This window comes from Eurytemora carolleeae, unplaced genomic scaffold, assembly GCF_000591075.1.
Source record: "Eurytemora carolleeae unplaced genomic scaffold, Eaff_2.0 scaffold534, whole genome shotgun sequence".
Lineage (NCBI taxonomy): Eukaryota > Metazoa > Arthropoda > Copepoda > Calanoida > Temoridae > Eurytemora > Eurytemora carolleeae.
Genome location: NW_019396436.1, coordinates 70,355 through 91,582, shown reverse-complemented (window position 1 = coordinate 91,582; position 21,228 = coordinate 70,355). Strand labels below are relative to the sequence as shown.

General features: G+C 32.7%; 1 protein-coding gene across 1 annotated transcript; it reads left to right on the top strand.

The window, feature by feature from the left end:
- Positions 1–479: 479 nt before the first annotated feature.
- Positions 480–20,703, top strand: LOC111703313 (zinc finger protein Gfi-1b). The gene is made up of 6 exons (XM_023475217.1): positions 480–519; positions 2,871–2,945; positions 18,487–18,708; positions 19,009–19,388; positions 19,550–19,700; positions 19,972–20,703. The coding sequence occupies exons 1-6, from the start codon at positions 492–494 to the stop codon at positions 20,172–20,174; spliced, it is 1,059 nt and encodes a 352-aa protein (XP_023330985.1). The 5' UTR covers positions 480–491; the 3' UTR covers positions 20,175–20,703.
- The last annotated feature ends 525 nt before the right edge of the window (positions 20,704–21,228 follow it).

The window sequence follows — 21,228 nt, the reverse complement described above, 5'->3', positions numbered from 1 at the left end:
AAGGGGGGGGGGGCTGTTTTCAGAATAGCTCCTCATTAGCACTTCAAGGAAAGAAAACCTAGTGCAAAACAGGAAAAATATCTACCTTAAAAAAATGTTCCTAAATCTGGATGTTTTTGTTCCGAAATAAATCTAGCAGCCCTTCACTTAAATCCTGTATTCGCCCCTGATTTTTTTCATAAACGAATTTTAACTAAAAACATTGATGATATTTGTTCCTTAAAAATAGGTTGAATAGTTTTTTTTTTAATTTTAAAAATCAATAAATTTTACAAAATAGTTGTTTTCCATATTTTCGTAAAATAATTTATTTCTTTTCTTTCTCTATTCTTTTCACTACCTTACTTATGTATCCAGAGATTTGATATATATAACATGTATATATTAAGATCATATTAAAATCCTTCAAATGAACTAAACTCTTAATACAAACTCTAATAAATAATTCCTTTATTTTTGTGACCTGTATTTGATCTTGCAGAATTCATGTTATGAAATATCAAGGAAGTACTACATCAGGTAACAAAAATAATTCATGTTTTGAAATATCAAGGGAGTACGACATCAGGTTACAAAAATAATTCATGTTTTGAAATATCAAGGGAGTACGACATCAGGTTACAAAAATTCCAATATTATTGTTTGAGGTAAGTGTTAAGTTCCTATGTTGGATAAAGGAATTGAGTCTTTGCCACAAACTCAAATTTTCTAATCTTTATATTTTAGCAACCTGATGGAGTAAACTTTTGATATTTTAAACTTAGAAAATTTGATCTAACAAAATGTATAGTTTGAAATATTAAAGGTTTGCGACATCGGGTTAAAGGGATAAATAAATTATAGTTTGTAGCAAAGGCTGAATTTCTTTAACGATGAATTTCTAAACTGATTTAATTCTGTAGAATGCCCGGTATTTAAATCTAAGAAAGCAATTTCAGCATCACACACATTTTTCTCCGGACTTTTACAGAAACCCTCCAACATAAATATCTTGTCTATAGCACTGAATAATGGCCACACAGATTATTAATAGATAAACCCTTGTTTTAGTTTTAAATATTATTGACAGGCAAGGTGCAACTTATGTTTAGAAAAGGAAAAAAGATGTTAAAACATTGAATAAATTTTGCTTTTCTCTAGGATTTATAGTTGACAAGAGTGTACAATAAATTTAACTTTCAAGATTTTCTCCAGGTTGCATATATACAGCAAGAAAATTAACTGCGATCAATGTTAATTGGGGGATTTATAGAATAAAAATTTATAGTTTTTATGCATTAAATTTATTAAATTTACTTTCACTAATTAAAACAATGCAAATCATATGAGAGTGAGAAAAATTTAATGTAATTATTTCTCTTCGAATAAAATTAAATATCAATAATTTGAAATTTCTCATGAAAGAGAACAAAAATATTCATCTAAAATTAGGAAAAATTATCCGAATTAAATTGAATATATATTTAACTCTGATTTTCTAATCTTAATACCTTGGCAACCCAATGTCGTAAACCTTAGATATTTCAAACTATAAATTGGTTGGATCAAATATTAAAAAATCATAGATTTACACCATTAGGTTCCAAAGATATAGGGATTAGTAAATTTTAGTTTATTGCAAAGACTCAGTTCCTTCGCACATGATTGTCTGATTTATGTTTTCACAATAGAACGGTTAAATTTGAAGTAATTTTTAAGAAAACGATATATATAATATTTATAATTATGAAAACCTTTAAAATTGTAAACTGTCAAAAATGCTTTAATCAAATGCGTATCATTAACCATATTAATCAGCTAAAGACGTAATTTCAAGCTAGTCCGATTCATAACGGTGCGCTCTGAATTTTTGTCTGCTAAAGTATGATATTCTAATTTGTTCAGCTGAAAATTTATTTATTTTTATTTCGCCCCACTATAAAAGTTGTACGATCCGAGCAGGCACAATATGTACTGTATATGCATTCAGTCGTACTGTCTAGTCTGGACTACAGGACTACCCAGTGTAGAGTCAACCCAGCACGTTTTATCCAACAAATATAGCCTGAGCTGGGAACTTTTGAATAGTGGATATCGGGATTAATGCTTGATCCACTCTTTTTCTTAATCTCCAGATTAAATAATGCTTGTTCTCCTCTCATTTTTAATCTCCAGATTAATTAACCGATCAGGATTAAGGATATCCTATTCTAAAGTTTTCAGCTCTGGAAAGATCACAGTGATTGTGGATTCTTTATAAAAAGAGACTCCCGCATTTAAGCTTCTTAACGATAACTAATAAAACTAAAGGAATTGAGTCTTTGTCACAAACTCGATTTTCTAATACATATATCTTTGTAAACCAATTTCGTAGACCTTAGACATTTCAAACTATAAATTCTGTTAGATAAAATAGTCTAAGTTTAAAATATCAAGGGTTTCCATCATCAGGTTGCCAAAATATAAGGATTATTTATTATTTATTCCATGGTAGAAAGTTGCTGATCTATTTTATTTCTGAAGGAGAGCTTCATTACTCTTGAGACAATACGCTTCCCAAAATGTTCTACCCTGGGAGAAGTATAGCCCCGGACCCCCCCCCCTTTGATAAAATCCTGATTACGCCTCTAATAAGTGTATGTATTAATCATGTAAATTGCATTAGTGTCAGATTGTTTCAATAAAAACTGCAAGGTTAAAGTATTTTTACAGGATTCCGCAAAACTTTTTTTCCTCTCAACGTTTTTTAAAATCTAAATCTACAAAAAGTTTCCAGTATTATAAAAAAAATCCAACACTATGATTTAGCATTTACTTATAGCGTTTTCAAAAAAACGTTTTAAAAAAAACGTTTATAATATTCAACTTGTAATTCACTGGAGACTTTACAGGTGTAGCAGGACACAGTGAGAGTATTGTGGCCCAGGCACATACAGGGGTTCTTTCTTGCCAGGGGGTACATACAGGTACATACAGGGGTTACAGGGGGTACATAAGGGTACATTCAGCATAGACAAGTGTACATAGCGATTATAAAAGATAGATTTACACCAACCAAATACTATTATATTTAAAAAGGATAATTACCCTCCTCCCTCTATCCCCTCCTAATACTAAAACTAGAGAAAGTTCTGGAATGCTTAAAGTATCAATAATGCTTCCAGCAGCTGACGGTCACATTGTCTCCTTACCTCCTTTCTTCCTTACATTCTCACCTCCTTTCTTCCTTACATTCTCATCTCCTTTATTTCTTACATTCTCATCTCCTTTCTTCTTTAAATTCTCACCTCCTTTCTTCCCTTACATTCTCATCTCCTTTATTTCTTACATTCTCATCTTCTTTCTTCTTTACATTCTCACCTCCTTACTTCCCCTACTTCTAATCTGTCTATCTGTCCAAATGTCTATCTGTCTACTTCTACTAAACTTACCTAACTACTAATCTGTCTATCTTTCACAAAACTTACCTAACTACTAATCTGTCTATCTATCTATCTTCGAATATTTCTTTCTGTTAAACTATCTTCTTCTGCTGTCTGCAGCTGGATATTCTTCCGGTTTACTAGGATCCATCCGATCCCATGCTCGCACACCCCCCTTAACATTTATCTTTCCCCCCCCCAGCCCATTTCCCCCCTCTTAACCCCCCCCCCATATTTTCAAGAAAAGTGTTTTATTTTAATTCAGGTTTATTCGAACAGAACCTTGTTTACACCTAATCTGGTAAAAGATATAAAGTTATTAAGTATGTTATGTACATATACGTTGACAGTTTTAAAAACAATTATATCCCTATTAATAATAACTTAATGCTTCCTAAACCGTGTTCAGCAATCACAAACCCTGATTTTCTAATCCCTATATCTTTGCAACACAATGTCGTATACTTTAGATATTGTGAACTATAAATTCTGTTAGATGAAATGATCTAATATCAAAGGTTTACATCATTATGTTGCAAAGATATAGGATTAGAAAATTTTAATAAGACCCCTTCCTTTTTTTTATTCTTACTTTTCTATTTTTTCTTCTTTCCTACATACTCGTAATTACGCCAATATCCATGTACTCTCCACTAAACGCTATTTTCGGTGAGTGTACTGCAAATTACAATATCCATGTACTCTCCACTAAACGCTATTTTCGGTGAGTGTACTGCAAATTACAATATCCATGTACTCTCCACTAAACGCTATTTTCGGTGAGTGTACTGCAAATTACAATATCCATGTACTCTCCACTAAACGCTATTTTCGGTGAGTGTACTGCAAATTGCTGCAGAACACACCGAAAGCTTAGTTGAGGTTGCATAGTATAGATAATGATTAAAAATATAATGATATTGATTCAATATCATCAAATGAACTTATTAAAGCCAGCCGTTTGATTTGAGTCAAGCGTTTTATTTTTGCCAAAAGTTTGATTGGAGTAAAGATTTTTTATGTTTTTGGTGGAACCTTGATGTAAGCCACGCTTACGGTTTGATTTTATCCAGGACAAAATTTATTTGAGTTTAAGTTTGATTTGAGTCAATTCTGTGAGTTGACTCAAAAATTGGAGTTAAAAATATAATTGAGGAAGCTTTGATTCAACCCTAGGATATATTTGAGAGAAGGTTTGATTGAACCCAAGGATATATTTGAGGAAGGTTTGATTCAAACCAAGGATATATTTGAGAGAAGGTTAGATTGAACCCAAGGATATATTTGAGGGAAGGTTTGATTCAACCCAAGGATATATTTGAGGAAGGTTTGATTCAACCCAAGGATATATTTTAGGAAGGTTTGATTCAACCCAAGGATATATTTGAAGTAAGGTTTGATTCAACCCAAGGATATATTTGATGAGGGTGGATTGTTTATCCAGAATTTAATCTTACTAATTGTAAATATTTCTATTTCCCGTTATATTATTAGTGAAACATGGTGTCATCAGGTGGTGGTGCTTCGATAGATACATTATCCCGTCCTTGTTTCATCCCAGAGTAGTATTTTGTAGTAGTTTAAAGAGAAAATTATATGTTGTAAAACTTAGAACAGGGGGTTCAAACTCTCAAATATACAACAAAGTGACACAAGGCAAAGATTAAATCGAGAGAGGGAAAAGGCGCCTTACATAATATACAATCGGAATCCATGGAGTTAAAGTGATATCATTTTAGGTTTTGAAATGAACATTTATTTATTAGTTAGGTAGGACTGGCAAACTGGAAACAAGATTAAAAGTTACGAAACCTAGGATAAATCATATGTGTGATATTAATAGTAATCCTTAATTTAAAAGATTAAGATCAATATCAAAAGAAAATTAAACAAATTGATAAAAAATTAACTATAATTTTTAAGAAAATTCATTATAACATTAAGTTTCAAACGTTTGGAATCTTAAAAAAAATTATCTCCTTTAATTGGTGAAATTCAAACTACAAACATATATAATCTGAAATACAATTCAAACACAAACAGAACATTTACAACGTGTACAATGTACATTATAGCTTAATCTATCAAAATACAAAAATCAAAGTCTTGAATAGAAAAAAGACAATACTACAATATAGTTCAGACCTGGATTAGATAAAAGATAAATACTACAATATAGTTCAGACCTGGATTAGATAAAAGATAAATACTACAATATAGTTCAGACCTTGATTAGATAAAAGACAAATACTACAATATAGTTCAGGCCTTGATTAGATAAAAGACAAATACTACAATATAGTTCAGACCTTGATTAGATAAAAGACAAATACTACAATATAGTTTAGACCTGGATCAGATAAATGATAAATACTACAATATAGTTCAGATTTTGATTAGATTAAAGACAAATACTGCAATATAGTTAACATTTTAGACCTTGAAAAAAATAAAAACAAAATACTACAATAATATGTATTTAAGATCTTAATTGATTAAAAACAAAGATTACACAACCTAGATTAGATAAAAAGACAAGTGCTTTAGTTTGCAATACATGCATAGTTTTTGCATAACTGGGCCCAGAAATTGTGTTAACCTAACCTATCTAATAGTTTCCATTATATTTTGAATAATAAGCACAAGCAGGATTAAATCACTCATTTATGACTATATACTATTTAATACGCATATTGGGATTTCAATACAATAAGAATAGTTCAATAGAATTTATCGCGCGAACAATACAAAAGAAACATGGATTTTAAATTTGACTTTTTACAAAATACAATCCTAACAAAGGTGCAAACTTGAAACCAGTAATTTAGATTCTACTTTTTATCCTGACAAAGTTCGTTTTTAATTTGAATTTATCCGGTTGATCTGAGAGTATATAAGGATCCTGAGATGACGGTTTGGAAAAGCTTGATTTTTAGCTCAATCCACACTCCACAGATGTTAATCCTTAACAACCGAACCCTGACAAAACCAAACTTCGGAGATTTCAAGATTTTCACTTTTTCTTTCCTAGTATTTACCATCTGGCGAACGGTGTGTGCTGGAAAGGTGGGGGGGGGGTAGGGGGAGTCAGGGCAGGTGGGCTGAATCCTCCCCGCCTACCAACTGACACCCCGCCACACGCAGGCAGTGGAGTAATCACCTTTATCTGACAATAAAACTACCGTATAGAACCCTGGACCCGGAGCAGGGAGTACGGGAGGTTTAAGGTTGTGTTCCTCTACGGACTAAGCCGGATAATTATCCAATCTTGCTACCGAACCATCATTATGTAATCTCATTTTTAGCCCGTAATCATTGTGTTCCAAGAAACCGTTTTAGGGTTGAACCCTTCTAAGCTTTTGTTTACTCAAGAACAATGTGGAGCAGTGTCAAACCGGGTCAATTCTTCTCAAATCATTTAAAATAGATTTAATCCGTATTTCTGGGAGTAAACAAAAATAACAAGTTGAGAACACGGGTTTAACTGATTTGTTGATTCAGAATAAAATGGGTTAATCTGGCAGTTTTTGCACCAACATATAGTTTCTTTAGTTTATAGTTTTGATAAGGAGTTATTTAAATATAAGTAAGTTTCTCGCTTTAAACCAAAACATGCTGGCTTTTAATACACAAACAACATATACTTTTTAAACAACTAGCAGCAATAGTGATCACATGGAGAATTTTCAATAAACTTCAATTTTTATTTTCAATAGTAACTTAATATGCATATTGGTCTGAAAACACAGAAGACAGGACACTAAAATCTTATTAGATGGAAAATGGGATCTTCAGCAGAGGTGGAATAGAAATATCATTCTATTTAATACAGGGTTGCCCACAAAGTAAAAAGACTGAAAGGACGATCTAAAACTCTATCAATATGACGATTTCAAGGTTGAAAACTTTTCTGCCTTATATATTATCTTTTAATGTCTTATGTAATCATAGATATACGGAAACAGAAAGTATAAATTCTTAACAGTCGTCTTTGAAGTTTCAACCGTTGTGGTAAACCCTGTACTTGATTAATTATTAACATGTTCCTTTACATTACTTAAAATTACTTTAACATTTTATCACTTTAATATTTTAATTATATACATAAGTATGTCAAAGATATGTCACGATGTTATTTAGTGAAAACTTCACATTTATTAAAACTATTCACAAGCCGAGGAGAACTTGGTTGTTGATGTCTAATCTAATGAATTTGAGCTAGGTAACTGAACTAACTACCGTCGATTCAAATACTTAGCTGTAGTTCTACCGTGTAGCTGCTTACATCTTTAGGATATGGACAAATCTGAACCAGTAGATGTAAGCTGCAGAACTACAGATAAGTATACGAATCGACGGTAGTTAGCTCAAATTCATTAAATTCGGTCCTAGCTCTCTCACTTTCTGGCTCTGAATGCTGCTTTCAAGCACTTATCTGGATAATTTCAAATCTGTATCAGGAGTTATAAAGGATAATTGTTCAAACCACCAGTAATTTGTTATTTAGAATCTGGTATTATTATTTCACTGTATTAGCACTGCAACCTCTTTAAATAAAAATCACAATCTCATTGAATATTAACTATAATCAAAGGTATTTTCTCAAAAATGAAAAGTTGAAGAATCAATCTCCAATAGCAAGTCTAGTACTTAAAGGGACTGTGAGCGTAATTGTAAGCGATCCTTCCTTTAAAAGAGGGACATTTCTGATTCACAACGGTACACTTGAAACCTTAATCTGATCAATTATATGGAAGATAACATAGATAACATAGATAGCATAGATAACATAGATAACATAGATAACTTATTCATTTTCGATTAGACAGAGCTTAAAAGAGTACTGTTCTGTAGGATCACTTGAAATTACGCGAACACTCCCTTTAACCTCAATAAAATCTGTTCGGCTGCAGCGATGTTGAATCCTTGTAGAATATAATTTAGTTGAAGTATTTAAGGTTTATACAATCTGAAGCCAGGTGTTAGATGAGCATGGATGGGATGACTACAGAGTTACCTGGATAGATAGATAGTTTAAGGATAGAATCATTGCACAGTGAACTTCGGATTTGAAAGGGGGGAGGGGGGGGAATTATAAACGCCACGCGCCACTTTTTTGTATCATAGCATGTTTTAATAAAGTTAGACACAAAATATTGGACTATTGAGAAAATAACTGAACTCTTATTAAAGCTAGTGCAAAATAGTTGATTACAAAGGAACTGAGTTTTTGTCACAAACTCAAATTGTCTAATCCCTATATCTGTACAATCTTATGATGCAAACCTTTGATATTTCAAACTTAGATTATTTGGTCTAACAGAATTTATATTTTGAAATATCAAAGTTCTACGACATTGGGTAGCAAAGATATAGAGATTAAAAAAGTAGAGTTTGTGACAAAAACTCAGTTCCTTTAGAAATTAATAACACCTAACCCCTTAACATTATCACTGCATGATCACTCTCCCTTTGTAGTATTTTATCTAATAGCTCCCTTTAAACAATACCTTCCTTCCTCTTCCTCCCTCTCTCCTAGTGTGGTTTCATAAAATCTTTAAATTATGCTTTCAACCATCTTTAGTCAGATTATTTCTGGATACGCGTGGTTGATTTAAACTATTTAATATTAACGCGCACGCACTTGAAGATAAGTATTAAACAAATATTATGCAGTTTTATAATTTTTTACAGAAAATGTCAAAATAACTTTAAATGACCTTCCTGGTAAAGAGGGACATGCCCGATTCACAACGATGACATATAAATCTTTATCCGATCAATAATATGGAAGCTATAAATCGTCATTTTTCTCGCTTGAAAGTGAAAATTCTAATAATTTCCTCCTTTGTTTCTAAGGCAGAAATCCGCAAGTGACTGTATAGATAAAGCGTAATCAAAAATATTTAATTATGAATATTTCACGCATTCTTGATCAGAAAAAGCTTTTAAGGGAACCGTAGTGAATAGTACATATATGCTAGATAAATGTAGAGTCATTTAAAATTACCAAAGATAAGAAGGATGTGCTGAGCCCACGATTTGAAAGCTTCGGCTCGGGTCTAAATTCCTTGAACCCAGCTTTAAACCCAAGCTAAGACCCAACTCTGACGACAGCTTGTTTCACGTGAATGACATCTGCGAGATCTTAGACTAGACTTACGGAGTTAGGCCCAATGAAAATAAGACCGACCTGGGTTGGTTTTAGAGGAGAATAAGACTCAATGTTGAGTTTTGTTCTCATAAAAAAAAACATTATTAAACCGGTTTTATGAACTCAACTCTGTGGAAAACTAGATAGAGTATCATTTTGTCAACTTAAATCCGAAAGCTCCAGCCGTAAATAAGGCCCACCGACAGCCTAGACCTGAGTTGTATTTTATTGAATTATTTAAATCGCCGGCTCAGGAATAACAAATATGTCCGGGGTTGGTTCCAATAGATAATTGCGTTTCTTTAAACCGTCTGCACATTTAGATTGGAGATCCGGCAATACCGGAAGTTATGGTTTTCGTTATGATTAAAGTTGATATGAGTTCTTATTTGTAAATATTAACTACATATAATACTTTTTTTAATCTATTTACAAGCAGTCCGCAAACGCCATCTAGCTTCTTTAACGATAAACCTCTCTCCTCCATTCTTCTTCTGTATATCATTAAATACAATCATAAAAAGTTAAAACCTTGAAAGTTTGATTTATTGATTTCCAATATTTACCCAAAACATAGCAAGGTAAACGAGTATCAAACAAACACACTCACCTTACACTGCAGGCATTCCTGGAGTAATAAACCTTTAGTGCTAGGGAATGATAAACCTACGTTTAATAATTATATTTACTTAGCAATAAAGTGTAGTGTGCAAACAATTTATACTTTACTTCACTCTATATAATTACTGTTAAACTAGAGGGTTACATACTCATATATTATATTACCATGCATGGACAAATTGCATATTATATATATTATATATAATATTTAAATTATGTATATATATATATGATTTAGGAAACCGTACTAATCTATTTTAAGATTATCTTTATATGTAAAGTAGTAATCTCTGTTTGCTTGTTTGGATGTTTGGTTGTCCGATCATAACTCCGGAGCCCCTTGATTGATTTGCCACCTCAAATTGTTATTGGGGAAATCGGTAGAATCATGGGAATGTTTTTAATTTGGTTTAGAAATTAACTAGGTTGACTTTTATAGCGAAAGTTTAGGATCCAGGTTCAAGTTTTCGAGAAAAGATTGAGGACTGATTTAAGATGTCAGAAGAATATTAAAGGATTTAGGATACAAAGAATATTTAAAGGGATAAAGAAGGGTTTGAGGGAAAATGGAGAAAAATCAAGGAAAGAATAAATGAAGGATTTAGGGTACAAAGAATATTTAAAGGGATAAAGAAGGGTTTGAGGAAAAATGGAGAAAAATCAAGGGAAGAATAAATAATTGGTTAAAAAAAAGATGTAGAAAAAGTACAGGAAGGATGGAAGAGGGTCAGAAAAAAATTTATTAAGATTATTCGGAGAAAGAATGATGGAAGGATGCATGAAGAAGAAAAAATAAGGATAAAGGAAGAGAGAGAAAAAACGAATGAAGGAAGGGTTAAGAAGGAATAGAAAAAAGGTTGAGAATTAATGGAGAAAGCATGAAGAAAGAAGTAGAAGTACGGGAGTAAGAGTGGAGAAAAGAAATAGAAAGATTTCTAAAGAATGAAGTCAGGATAGAGAAATATGAAGAAATAATGGAGAAAAAAAGTATAGGAAGAATGGAGAAATAATTGTGTAATGGAAGAAAGGAAGGATGAAAGATGGAGTAAAGTTAAAGGATATGCTTGCAAGGATGAAGAAGAGGGACGGATAAAGGAAAAGTATTACTAGGATGAAGAAGTGGGACGGATAAAGGATAAGTATTACAAGGATGAAGAAGAGGGACGGATAAAGGATAAGTATTACAAGGATGAAAGAAGAGGTACGGATAAAGGGTGGATAAGGGTTGGATAATGGTTAGCTCAAGGGTCTATGAAAGATGAGCGCAGGTGATGAAATAACTCTGGAGTTTATCAGAACCATTTACAAATTAACTCAGCTGGCCAGTAGACACGTGCCCTACCCCACCCCTCTACTTCCGGTTTCAATCTCCCCTGTAATTATCCGTTATAGTTTAGCGGCCAGGTTTAGGTTAAAGATTCATAGATTTTAAGATTGATTAAACTTAACAGATTAATAATTAGTTTAAACTTGAACAGAATTCTGTCCAGAAAAATATGATGTCGTCTTAATAAAAACGTCATTGGTAAATATAGAATAAAAGGAATAGTGATGGGGTACTGGGGCGGGGGGGTATGACCCCTCCATAAATTTCGTTCATCTTTTAAAGACTGAAAATTAAAAAAAAACCTGTTCTGAACTTTAAACTGAAACCTCGCTTAAAATCAGTTGTTATTAAATTGGATCTTGAAAATTGAAAGATAAAAAGTTTCGATATTGAAACTAAATTGCAGAAAAAAAGCACAGTAAACCTCTTCATCCGGCCCTCAAATATGTTTCTTAACTTGCTAAAGATTTATCTAAAAGGAATTGAGTTTTTGCCGCAAAAGTAAATTTTCTAATCCCCATATCTAAGCAAGGTGTTAACATTTGATGTTTAACACTTCTTTCTATCCAGAAAATATGTTTTTAAGTTTCAAGAAAGGCGAATGAAAAAAGGTACAAAGATATATCATACAGGGTGTGGATAAATTTAACTCAACATTGTTTGATATAAAAGGCTCATTGTTAGAAAAAATGCTTAAATTTCGATGACATTTATTTCTTCGGTTTGATGTATGCAAATGATTCTAATTTTATATTGCATAATGCATATATTGTATATTGCAACATTTTATTGATGCTAAAATACGTTTTCCTATATATAAAAACACCGCACTTCATGAAGTAACGATTAGCTTAGTTTATATATTGGTTAATCCGGAGGAATCCTAAATCCTAAATATAAAATATAAAGCTCTTATATATCTTTTAAACCATAACCGACACGGTTCCTTGGCTTGTGTTAGGCACGAGTTAGCGTCCCTACTCCTGATTGGTTGAACCACCCCCCGAGGTTTCCTCTGATTGGTTTAGGTTCAGTCGCCGCCAACCAATCAGAGATCGAGCACATGCTGACTTTATATTTGTTCGTTAAATTGATAATTTAACTTGTATTACATACACATCCTTGTCACAATAACAATTTATATGCCGATATTGTGTCACAATACTTTCCAATTATAATCATTATATAGGATCATCGTAATTACCTACACTTCATAAATAGTACTTATTTAATTGAAAACAAAACCATGAAATAAGCAATGTCGTCAAGAGAGTGTTGACACAAACGTGTACGGTAGAGCAAAAACATGTTTTTGTACTTCGTATTTGATTATATATTAGAATGATTCACTAAAAAATATATATTTCTCATTTCTCTCATATCTTTAATTCGGAATTTTTAGCTCTTGGTATATATATAATATCCGAATCTTAATCTTCTTAAATAGTTTTAATATATGACTCCTTTTGCATAATCTTAACTTGTGATATGAAATATGAATAATCCGTCTCGGCACCTCTCTCTTGCCTTCAAAACCAAACCAGTGGATAAAACATTTATTTTTGAGAGAAAAAATAGAGTTTACCCCGAATATGATCCATTGCCATTGACAAAAACATGTCACAGATCAAACTGATATTAAGTTTTAGATAAATGTATTTTAATATACTTATATATACACGCTACCTTCCTACGTTAAATATAGATTGTAAGGCTCCATGACAAAGCAAAAGTATAAACTGTCATTGAATGTGGAAGGGCNGAGGGTAAAATGTTAGTTTGGATGAAAATTGAATGTTCCGGATAACATGTACAATTTCTCCGTGTTTTCCCCTAGTTTTAAATGACCCTGATATAAGGGATGATTTGTTTATTTTAAAAGCTTCTTTTAAACTTATGGTAGAACCACACTTTTTGTAGGTCTAAAATATACATGTCATTCACACTAAACTAGGCTAATAGCGGGGCAGGTTAAAAAGGCCTGTGATAGGCCAGAGCTGGGAACTTTTGAATGGTGTATATCGGGATTAATGCTGATCCACTCTTTTTCTTAATCTCGAGATTAAATAATGCTTATTCTCCTCTTGTCATTAATCTCCAGATTAATTAACCGATCGGGATTAAGGATATCCTATTCTAAAGCTCAGGTACAGTAAAAAGTCTGGCAGCGCCAATAAAGTTGAAAGCAGTCTGACTTAGAATAGAGGCGGGGCCGTACTTGCCGTGAGTCAGTAAGGCCGGTACAAAGGGTCGGTCCGATCTGAATTCAAATTGACCCTAGTCCACCGTGCATTAGATTGCTAGGTGAAAATAAATTTCTAAGCGTTGTTATACTTCAAAGTCGACCCAGTCTGATGCTCATTTTTCATATTTTCCTGGATTTTTGGCCATGTTTTTTCCTACATTTTTAATGTATTTTTAAAATGCAAATCTTTTAATTTAAAAGTGCAGCAAGAAGTCTTGGAATGAATATATATATTATATAGAATGGTACGTTTGTTTATATTCCTCCCAGAATCTGCAGTACACTTAACTTGTAAACAAAGCTATACATTTCTTGTATGTATCTAATGCAAACTTTTTTGCTTTATTTCCAATTATATTCTTCTCTCTGTTCCAGACTGTTTTTTTATATTCTAAAAATTTAGCAAAATTGAGTTATACCCCCCCCCACACACACAAAAAAATGCTTTTATCGTTCCAAGTCTTTTTGTGTTGGATAGAGATATTCATACTTTTCTTTCGGAAAAATAATTATTTTCAACTGTGTGGTTTCAGTATAAAAGTGAAAAGAAATTGCAAGAATTTTACATTTTTTTTAGTTTTTCTCTGTTCGTAACAATCATCAAATTCCGGTCCTATTATCATTACATTCCAAACCTATCTATTTCAATTAGGTTTTTATCCTCTTTCATTCCTGTATTCCTGTACTCTCCATCCTTGATTATATTCTTTTCCTCTCTATAGCCTTGATTGTATTCCTGTCATTTCATCCTTGATTATATTCCGTCATTTATATTCTTGATTATATTCCTGTCCTCTCTATCCTTGATTATATTCCTGTTCTCTCTATCTTTGATTATATTTCTGTCCTCTCTATACTTGATTATATTCCTGCCTCTCTATCCTTGATTATATTCCTAACTCTCTATTCTTGATTATATTCCTTTCCTCTTTATCCTTGATTATATTCCTGTCCTCTCTATCCTTGATTATATTCCTGTTCTCTCTATCCTTGATTATATTCCTGTCCTCTCTATCCTTGATTATATTTCCTACCTCTCTATATTGTATTCAGCGGTAAGAGTGAAACCAGATTTTGAAGAGATAACAGTTGAGCCAATAATTATAACAACAGTCAGGTTGGCGTGTGCCATAGCCCCCCCCCCAGGTGGTTAGCGGAGCGTGTAACGTTCTAAACTCCGTGGTTTGAGCTGAGGGTCCGGGTTGAGTTTAGCGTATTATCTCTCAGTTGGTTTAAGACCCTGAGAAGCAAAGGGAACCCTGATATCGTGGTTATCTAGTGAGGACTATACTCTTGTATCTGAACCCAAGCATATCCATGTAAATGCTGCCTAATTATCGTGAAACTATGGAGAGAGAAGGTGAGCTAAACCAAACTTTCATAGAAGATTAATTTTTAGCATAATAGGAACTCTTCTCCTTTCCTTCAATACAAGGATACGGACAGTTTCTAACATTATCCGCGCTTTATAAACCTTGAAGTAATGAAGCAGAAAGTGTTAAACGAAAACTTAATAGAAGCTGTTTCGGATCATTTATTTTAACACTACGTAAATTAAATATGACTCAAGCACGGGAAAGTAAATTATTAAGATTGTGAAATTTTAAGTAATTTTTCCGTCCGGGGAAAACGAATTCAAAGCCTGTTCATACAGACTTTTTATCAACTTAAAAAAGTAGGTTTTGGTTTTGGTTTAAAAAAGTATTACTGTTTATCAAACTGAACTGAAAACAGACGAATCAATTATACACGTTTTATCAAAAAGTCAATTTCTAATTAAAAGTAGGATCGATCAGATGAAGCTTAAATGACGGGTGTGCGTTTTTTCAGTATTATCTTTACATTAATGGTTCTCTTTTAGCATTCCTTGCCAAATTATAAATTAAACATGAAATGATTATAAATGAAATGATTATAAATGTGCAATATTAATTCCTGAACATTTATCAAACAATTAATTATTAAATTAGATGGTCAAATGATAACGAATATATCCCATATCTATGTATATAAAATAGTAATCTTTTTTTGTTTGTCTTTTTGTATTCCTGATCATAATTTAAAAAATTGACTCTTTGCAACAAACTCTGATTTTCTAATCCCAATATCTTTGGATTCCAACGTCGTAAACCTTTGAAATTTCAAACTATGACTTTTGTTAGATCAAAAAATATAAGTTTGAAATATCAAAGGTTTACGACATTGGGTTCCAAAGATATTGGGATTAGAAAATCAGAGTTTGTGGCAAAGAGTCATTTCCTTTGTTGTTGATATTATTCTGAATTCGAAATATTCTAACCTTCATGTGGTTTTCTCCGATATAACGATCTCTCTGTTACAAAGGAGTTTTCGTTGAATTTAGAATTGATTAGATCTATCGATCTTAAACAGATATAGTGTTTTTTTTCAAGATAACTAACGATCTTATATGATCCGTTAAATATGACGATGTTTCAAATGATAAACGATAATGTTAGATCCAGTGATCTTGTTACATCTACCGATCTTGCTAATTTCAAGCGATCTAGGGATCTTTAAGGGACCTTGTTAAATCTGGCGATCTATTATGTTTTGTGCAAAATATTATTATTAAATCAAGGGTTTTTTAGAGCTTTAGCTTATCTTATCAGATCTAGAGTTCTTTTTAGAGCTAACAGGTCTGATCAGATCTGAGCTCTTTTTATGAGCTAACAGATCTGATAAGATCTGAGCTCTTTTTAGAGCTAACAGATCTGATCAGATCTGAGCTCTTTTTATGAGCTAAGAGGTCTGATCTAATCTGAGCTCTTTTTACGAGCTAACAGGTCTGATAAGATCTGAGCTCTTTTTATGAGCTAACAGATCTAATAAGATCTGAGCTCTTATCAGATCTATCTCTTAACCCTAAACAGTCTGGGAGGGGGGCGTTTAGTGCCCCCTGTAGTTTTTTTTGTCCTAGCACTCTAATTTTTGACACTATCACCGTGAAATTTTGTGACTTTTAATGATTAGTAATTTAAAGGATTTGTTGTTAAAAAGTATCTTTTTCATTTATATGGTAGGGTGCAGGGCGGAAAAAAGTCCGGTCTGTGAAAAACTTGTTTGTGCCTAAAGCTACAGATCTAAAAACATTATTTTTGAAAAGCCCTTGAAAAATGCATGTAGAAACATGTGTTATACTTTCATATTTGTTTAAAACAAAAAATTATTTTTTTCATTTTATTTACCCTTTTTCAGACCCCCAGCCTGTATAGGGTTAACAGATTCAGACCCCCCCCAGCCTGTATAGGGTTAACAGATTCAGAGATATTATCGGATCTCGTTTTCTCATTATATCTAAATTTCTTTTTAGATCCAAAGTTCGTATAATTCTCTAGAATTCTCGATTATACGTAGAACCATAATTAAAGCTGTTTTAATATATTACTTAACATCTTGATGTAGAATTATATCGAGATCTATAGCATTCTAATTAGCTTCATAGTTTTATTCATCTCTGTCGCAATCATCAAGAACTTATTTAAGATTTAGCTTTTTAATCCTTGCTTCTCATTTTTCATAACCGTATAGTTCTTGTCAGACCTTTACTCAGATCCAGTGCATTAAAGTTTAAATTAAAGTTTAGAGTTCTACAATTTCTTTCCTTTTTGTTTAATTTTATTGTCATTTTTTTTGACATTTTAAAAGTATTTTGAATTATGCTTATCTTTGTTTTCTAATCAATCAATTCTAAACCAACCTACCATTGGAACTGAGTTCTTGTAACAAACTCAAATTTCCTAATCTTTGCAGCCAGATGGTGTAATCTTTTGATACTTCAACCTATGAATTCTGTTAGGTTGAAATAACAAAGGTCTACGACATTATGATGCAAAGATATAGAGTTTGAATAAAAATCCCTTTAGCCATTCAGTGATCGATAAAAAAGATTAATTTAAGAAAATATGTTTTTAAATTATTAAAAAATGTTGTCAAATCAATTTCGATTTTTATGATTGAATCTTTGGGAGGAGTCGCCCCGCCCCCTTTCCTTCATTAATTACTACTTATAAGCTTTATACATATTGTAGTATAGAGGGTTGAATTGGTTGAATGCACGCTATACCAATTATATACTTAATTGAGTCATTGCTGAGACAGATACGGGAAGCTAATGTTTAACTTCTGCTCATCAACCAGAGGGGGGGGGAGGTGATACCTTTTGAATAGACAAAGTTAATCTAAATCGCTTCAAATGAATTCTTTCTCTCTCTCTCATTGGTTAAACCTCCGAACTTGAGATGCAATTAGAGAGTAACGAATGTGTTAAATTTTTCCCTCCCATAAAACTTCTTCGAAGAAAGGAATTAAGTTTTTACCACAAACTCTGATGTTTTAATCCTGATATCTTTGCCATAAATATATAAACTATAAATATTTCCAATAATCTAAGTTTTTCGTCATCAGGTTGGACAGATATAGGGATTAGAAAATTCGAGTGTGTTGCAAAGACTTAACTCCTTTGAATTCAAAAGTCTAAACCACTAAACTAAACTTTTTTTAACACTGTAGTTTCAGTAGAAGAGAAGTAAATATTTCTATTCACTGTTTAGCCCCGATATAAGGATTCATCTCTAATTGAATGATGAGATAGATAGAAAGATAGATGATACTGTCAAGCAATTTATTTTGGTCCAAAATAGACACCAAACACATGACTGAACCCTGATTGGATCAGGCGCCAATGGAATCGCATACAAGTTACATAATTATGTTTCAGAGAAAGATCGGATTCAGTTTTCAAGTTTATCCAAAGGATTCCTACCAGGATGCAACAGTATTTACCCTCAGCATCCTCCTCCCTACCTACCCTACTCCCTCCCCTCTCTCTCCTCCGTCTCCCCCCTCTCCCCTCTCCTACCCTCCTGGTGCCTACACTCCCTCCTCCTACAGTCACAAGCTAATCTACTTCATCAGCTTCAACTCCAAGCTGCTCAATCAGGTAGGCATCATAATCATCATCACCAGCATCATAATAATCATCATCATCAATAATCATTATCAATTCATAGATGATAATATTAAATAAATTATGAAAAGATCAGTTTTCATATATTATTTTTTTTCGTAGCAATACTTTTTAGCAATATAGATATATTCTCATTTATTGGGGTTCAGCTGGTAAATTTAAAAGAAAAGAAAACTAAATGGAAAGAGTTTGGATTGATAAAAGTGATGCATGATCCAAAAATAATAGTGTATTTTCACTGTAATTATCCAGATAATAATGAAATATGTTTAGTGAGAGGACTGAACAGTCCTGTATTAATGAGACCGGAGAGTCCTGATACAACATCTCCGCTCAACCTCTCTATTAAAGAAGAGACCAGGATAAAAACTGAGGATGGAATCCGTTCTAGTCAATCTACTCCTAGTCCTCCCCCCTCCCTGCCCTCCTGGACCAAGGGACGGGTCTGGTCTCCAGCAGTTGACCCAGCCCGGCGTATCTGGTCACCAGCTGTAACCTGTGAGCAGGAGAGTAAGCTGATCAACAACAACAACGTGACAGTGGACGTGATGTGTGGAGATTGTGGCGGGATAAGCTCCAAGTTCCGTCCTGATTCATCAGGTCTCTGCTCCTCCTGCATACAAGGACAGAGCAGAACGGAGAGAGCATTTCCGGTAAAAACGTATATCATAATTTTTTTTTCCATGTATATAAATTGTAAAAAAAAGTGTTCTCTATCTGTAAAATGCACATTGCACATCTTTAGAGTAAAACATATATTTAAATATTTGTTTAAATGCAGTTTTTAACTTTGTATAAATTTTTATCTTTTTAGTGTCCACAGTGCGGGAAAACATTTAAAAGAAGCAGTACCTTATCTACCCATCTTTTAATACACAGTGATACACGTCCTTATCCTTGTAACTTCTGCGGGAAGAGATTTCATCAAAAATCTGACATGAAGAAGCATACGTACATACATACAGGTAAACCTCTTGGACAGCTCTTGAAGTCGATAATAATATAATCCCCCCCCCCTCCATCCCAATCCTTTAATCACTTTTTAAGAACGAAGAAACCAAATAATATTGACAACACCTTCAATTTTTTTTTTTTGACAAATATACCCCCCCTCTTCTCACCAAACCTTTAGTTGCCCCTATGCATTAGCGTTGAAACTATAGTGTGACCAAATTAGCTAAATCTGAATATTAATAATTAATTAGCATAATCAGTTTAATCTGATTTTTTTTGCAGGGGAGAAGCCTCATAAATGTGTGGTCTGCAGTAAAGCGTTTTCACAAAGTAGCAACTTAATTACTCACATGAGAAAGCACACTGGATATAAACCTTTCGCATGTGGAGTTTGTGAGAAACGGTTTCAGCGAAAGGTTGATCTCCGTAGACACAGGGAGACTCAGCATCCAGGAGAAACCATACCAACCTCTCCCATATCCTAGGAACATTCTTCTACTAGATATTGTATATTGAACCTGTCCTAGTTTATATTGATTAACGATCTAGTCTCAACTGTAGCTCTGGGTCTAGTCCTACATACAGATAATATCCTTCAATCTGAACCAACTCCGCTCAATTTAAACAAATTCTCCTAATTATAAATTCTAATCTTTAGACCAATTTCGTTCCAATAAAAGTCACCAAGTGAAAAATTGATTACTGATCAGTGTCCGTGGTTAGTGATCGATAATTTCTTGACAGCGGTCGATGATCAATGATCAGTTATATATGGGTTTGATGACAGATATCTTTTTATACACAATTTGGATAAGCTTTATTTTCCAGGTTTCAAGTATCCAGTTTTACAAAAAATGAATTATTTTATGAAAAACGGTTTTAAAGTTGAATTGAACCTTTTCATAATGTTCCTAAGTCCGTTTCATTCTCTCCTAAAAAGTTCAAACAGTAACTTTATTTGTGTTAAATATCATTTGTCACTTGTATAAAATTATCAAAGGGAGTAGAAGATACTACCCTGTTGAAATAACAAAGGTCTACGACATTGGGTAGCAAAGATATAGNGTAACCATTTACTTGAACTTAATTATGTATTTAGTTGATTAAAAAACTAGAATATTGTGTTATCATGCATTCTATAATCTATACCTATGCCGTCCGAACTGAGTGTAAATTATCCTTGTTCCTCTCTGCACTTTTGCTAACTCTAAAAGAATGCAAAAAAACACATTTATAGATGCGATATGGCCATTACAATCAATTTTGAAGAAAAAAATTCCAGAAATAATAATTATACATCAGTGAGCTTAAGTCAAAGAACAATATTTTAACACTAAAAAAAACTAGTACAAAAAACTGGTTTAAATTACAAATACGAATTACACAAAAAAAACTAGTACAAAAAAAATTACAAATACGAAGTTTACCAGCCGAGCCCAGTAAATTGGTCCAATTATACTTGGATTATTATTATTATTATCTTGAAGAAAGATTATTATAGAGATGGCAATGTTCTAGCTAGATTTTTACTGTTAAAAA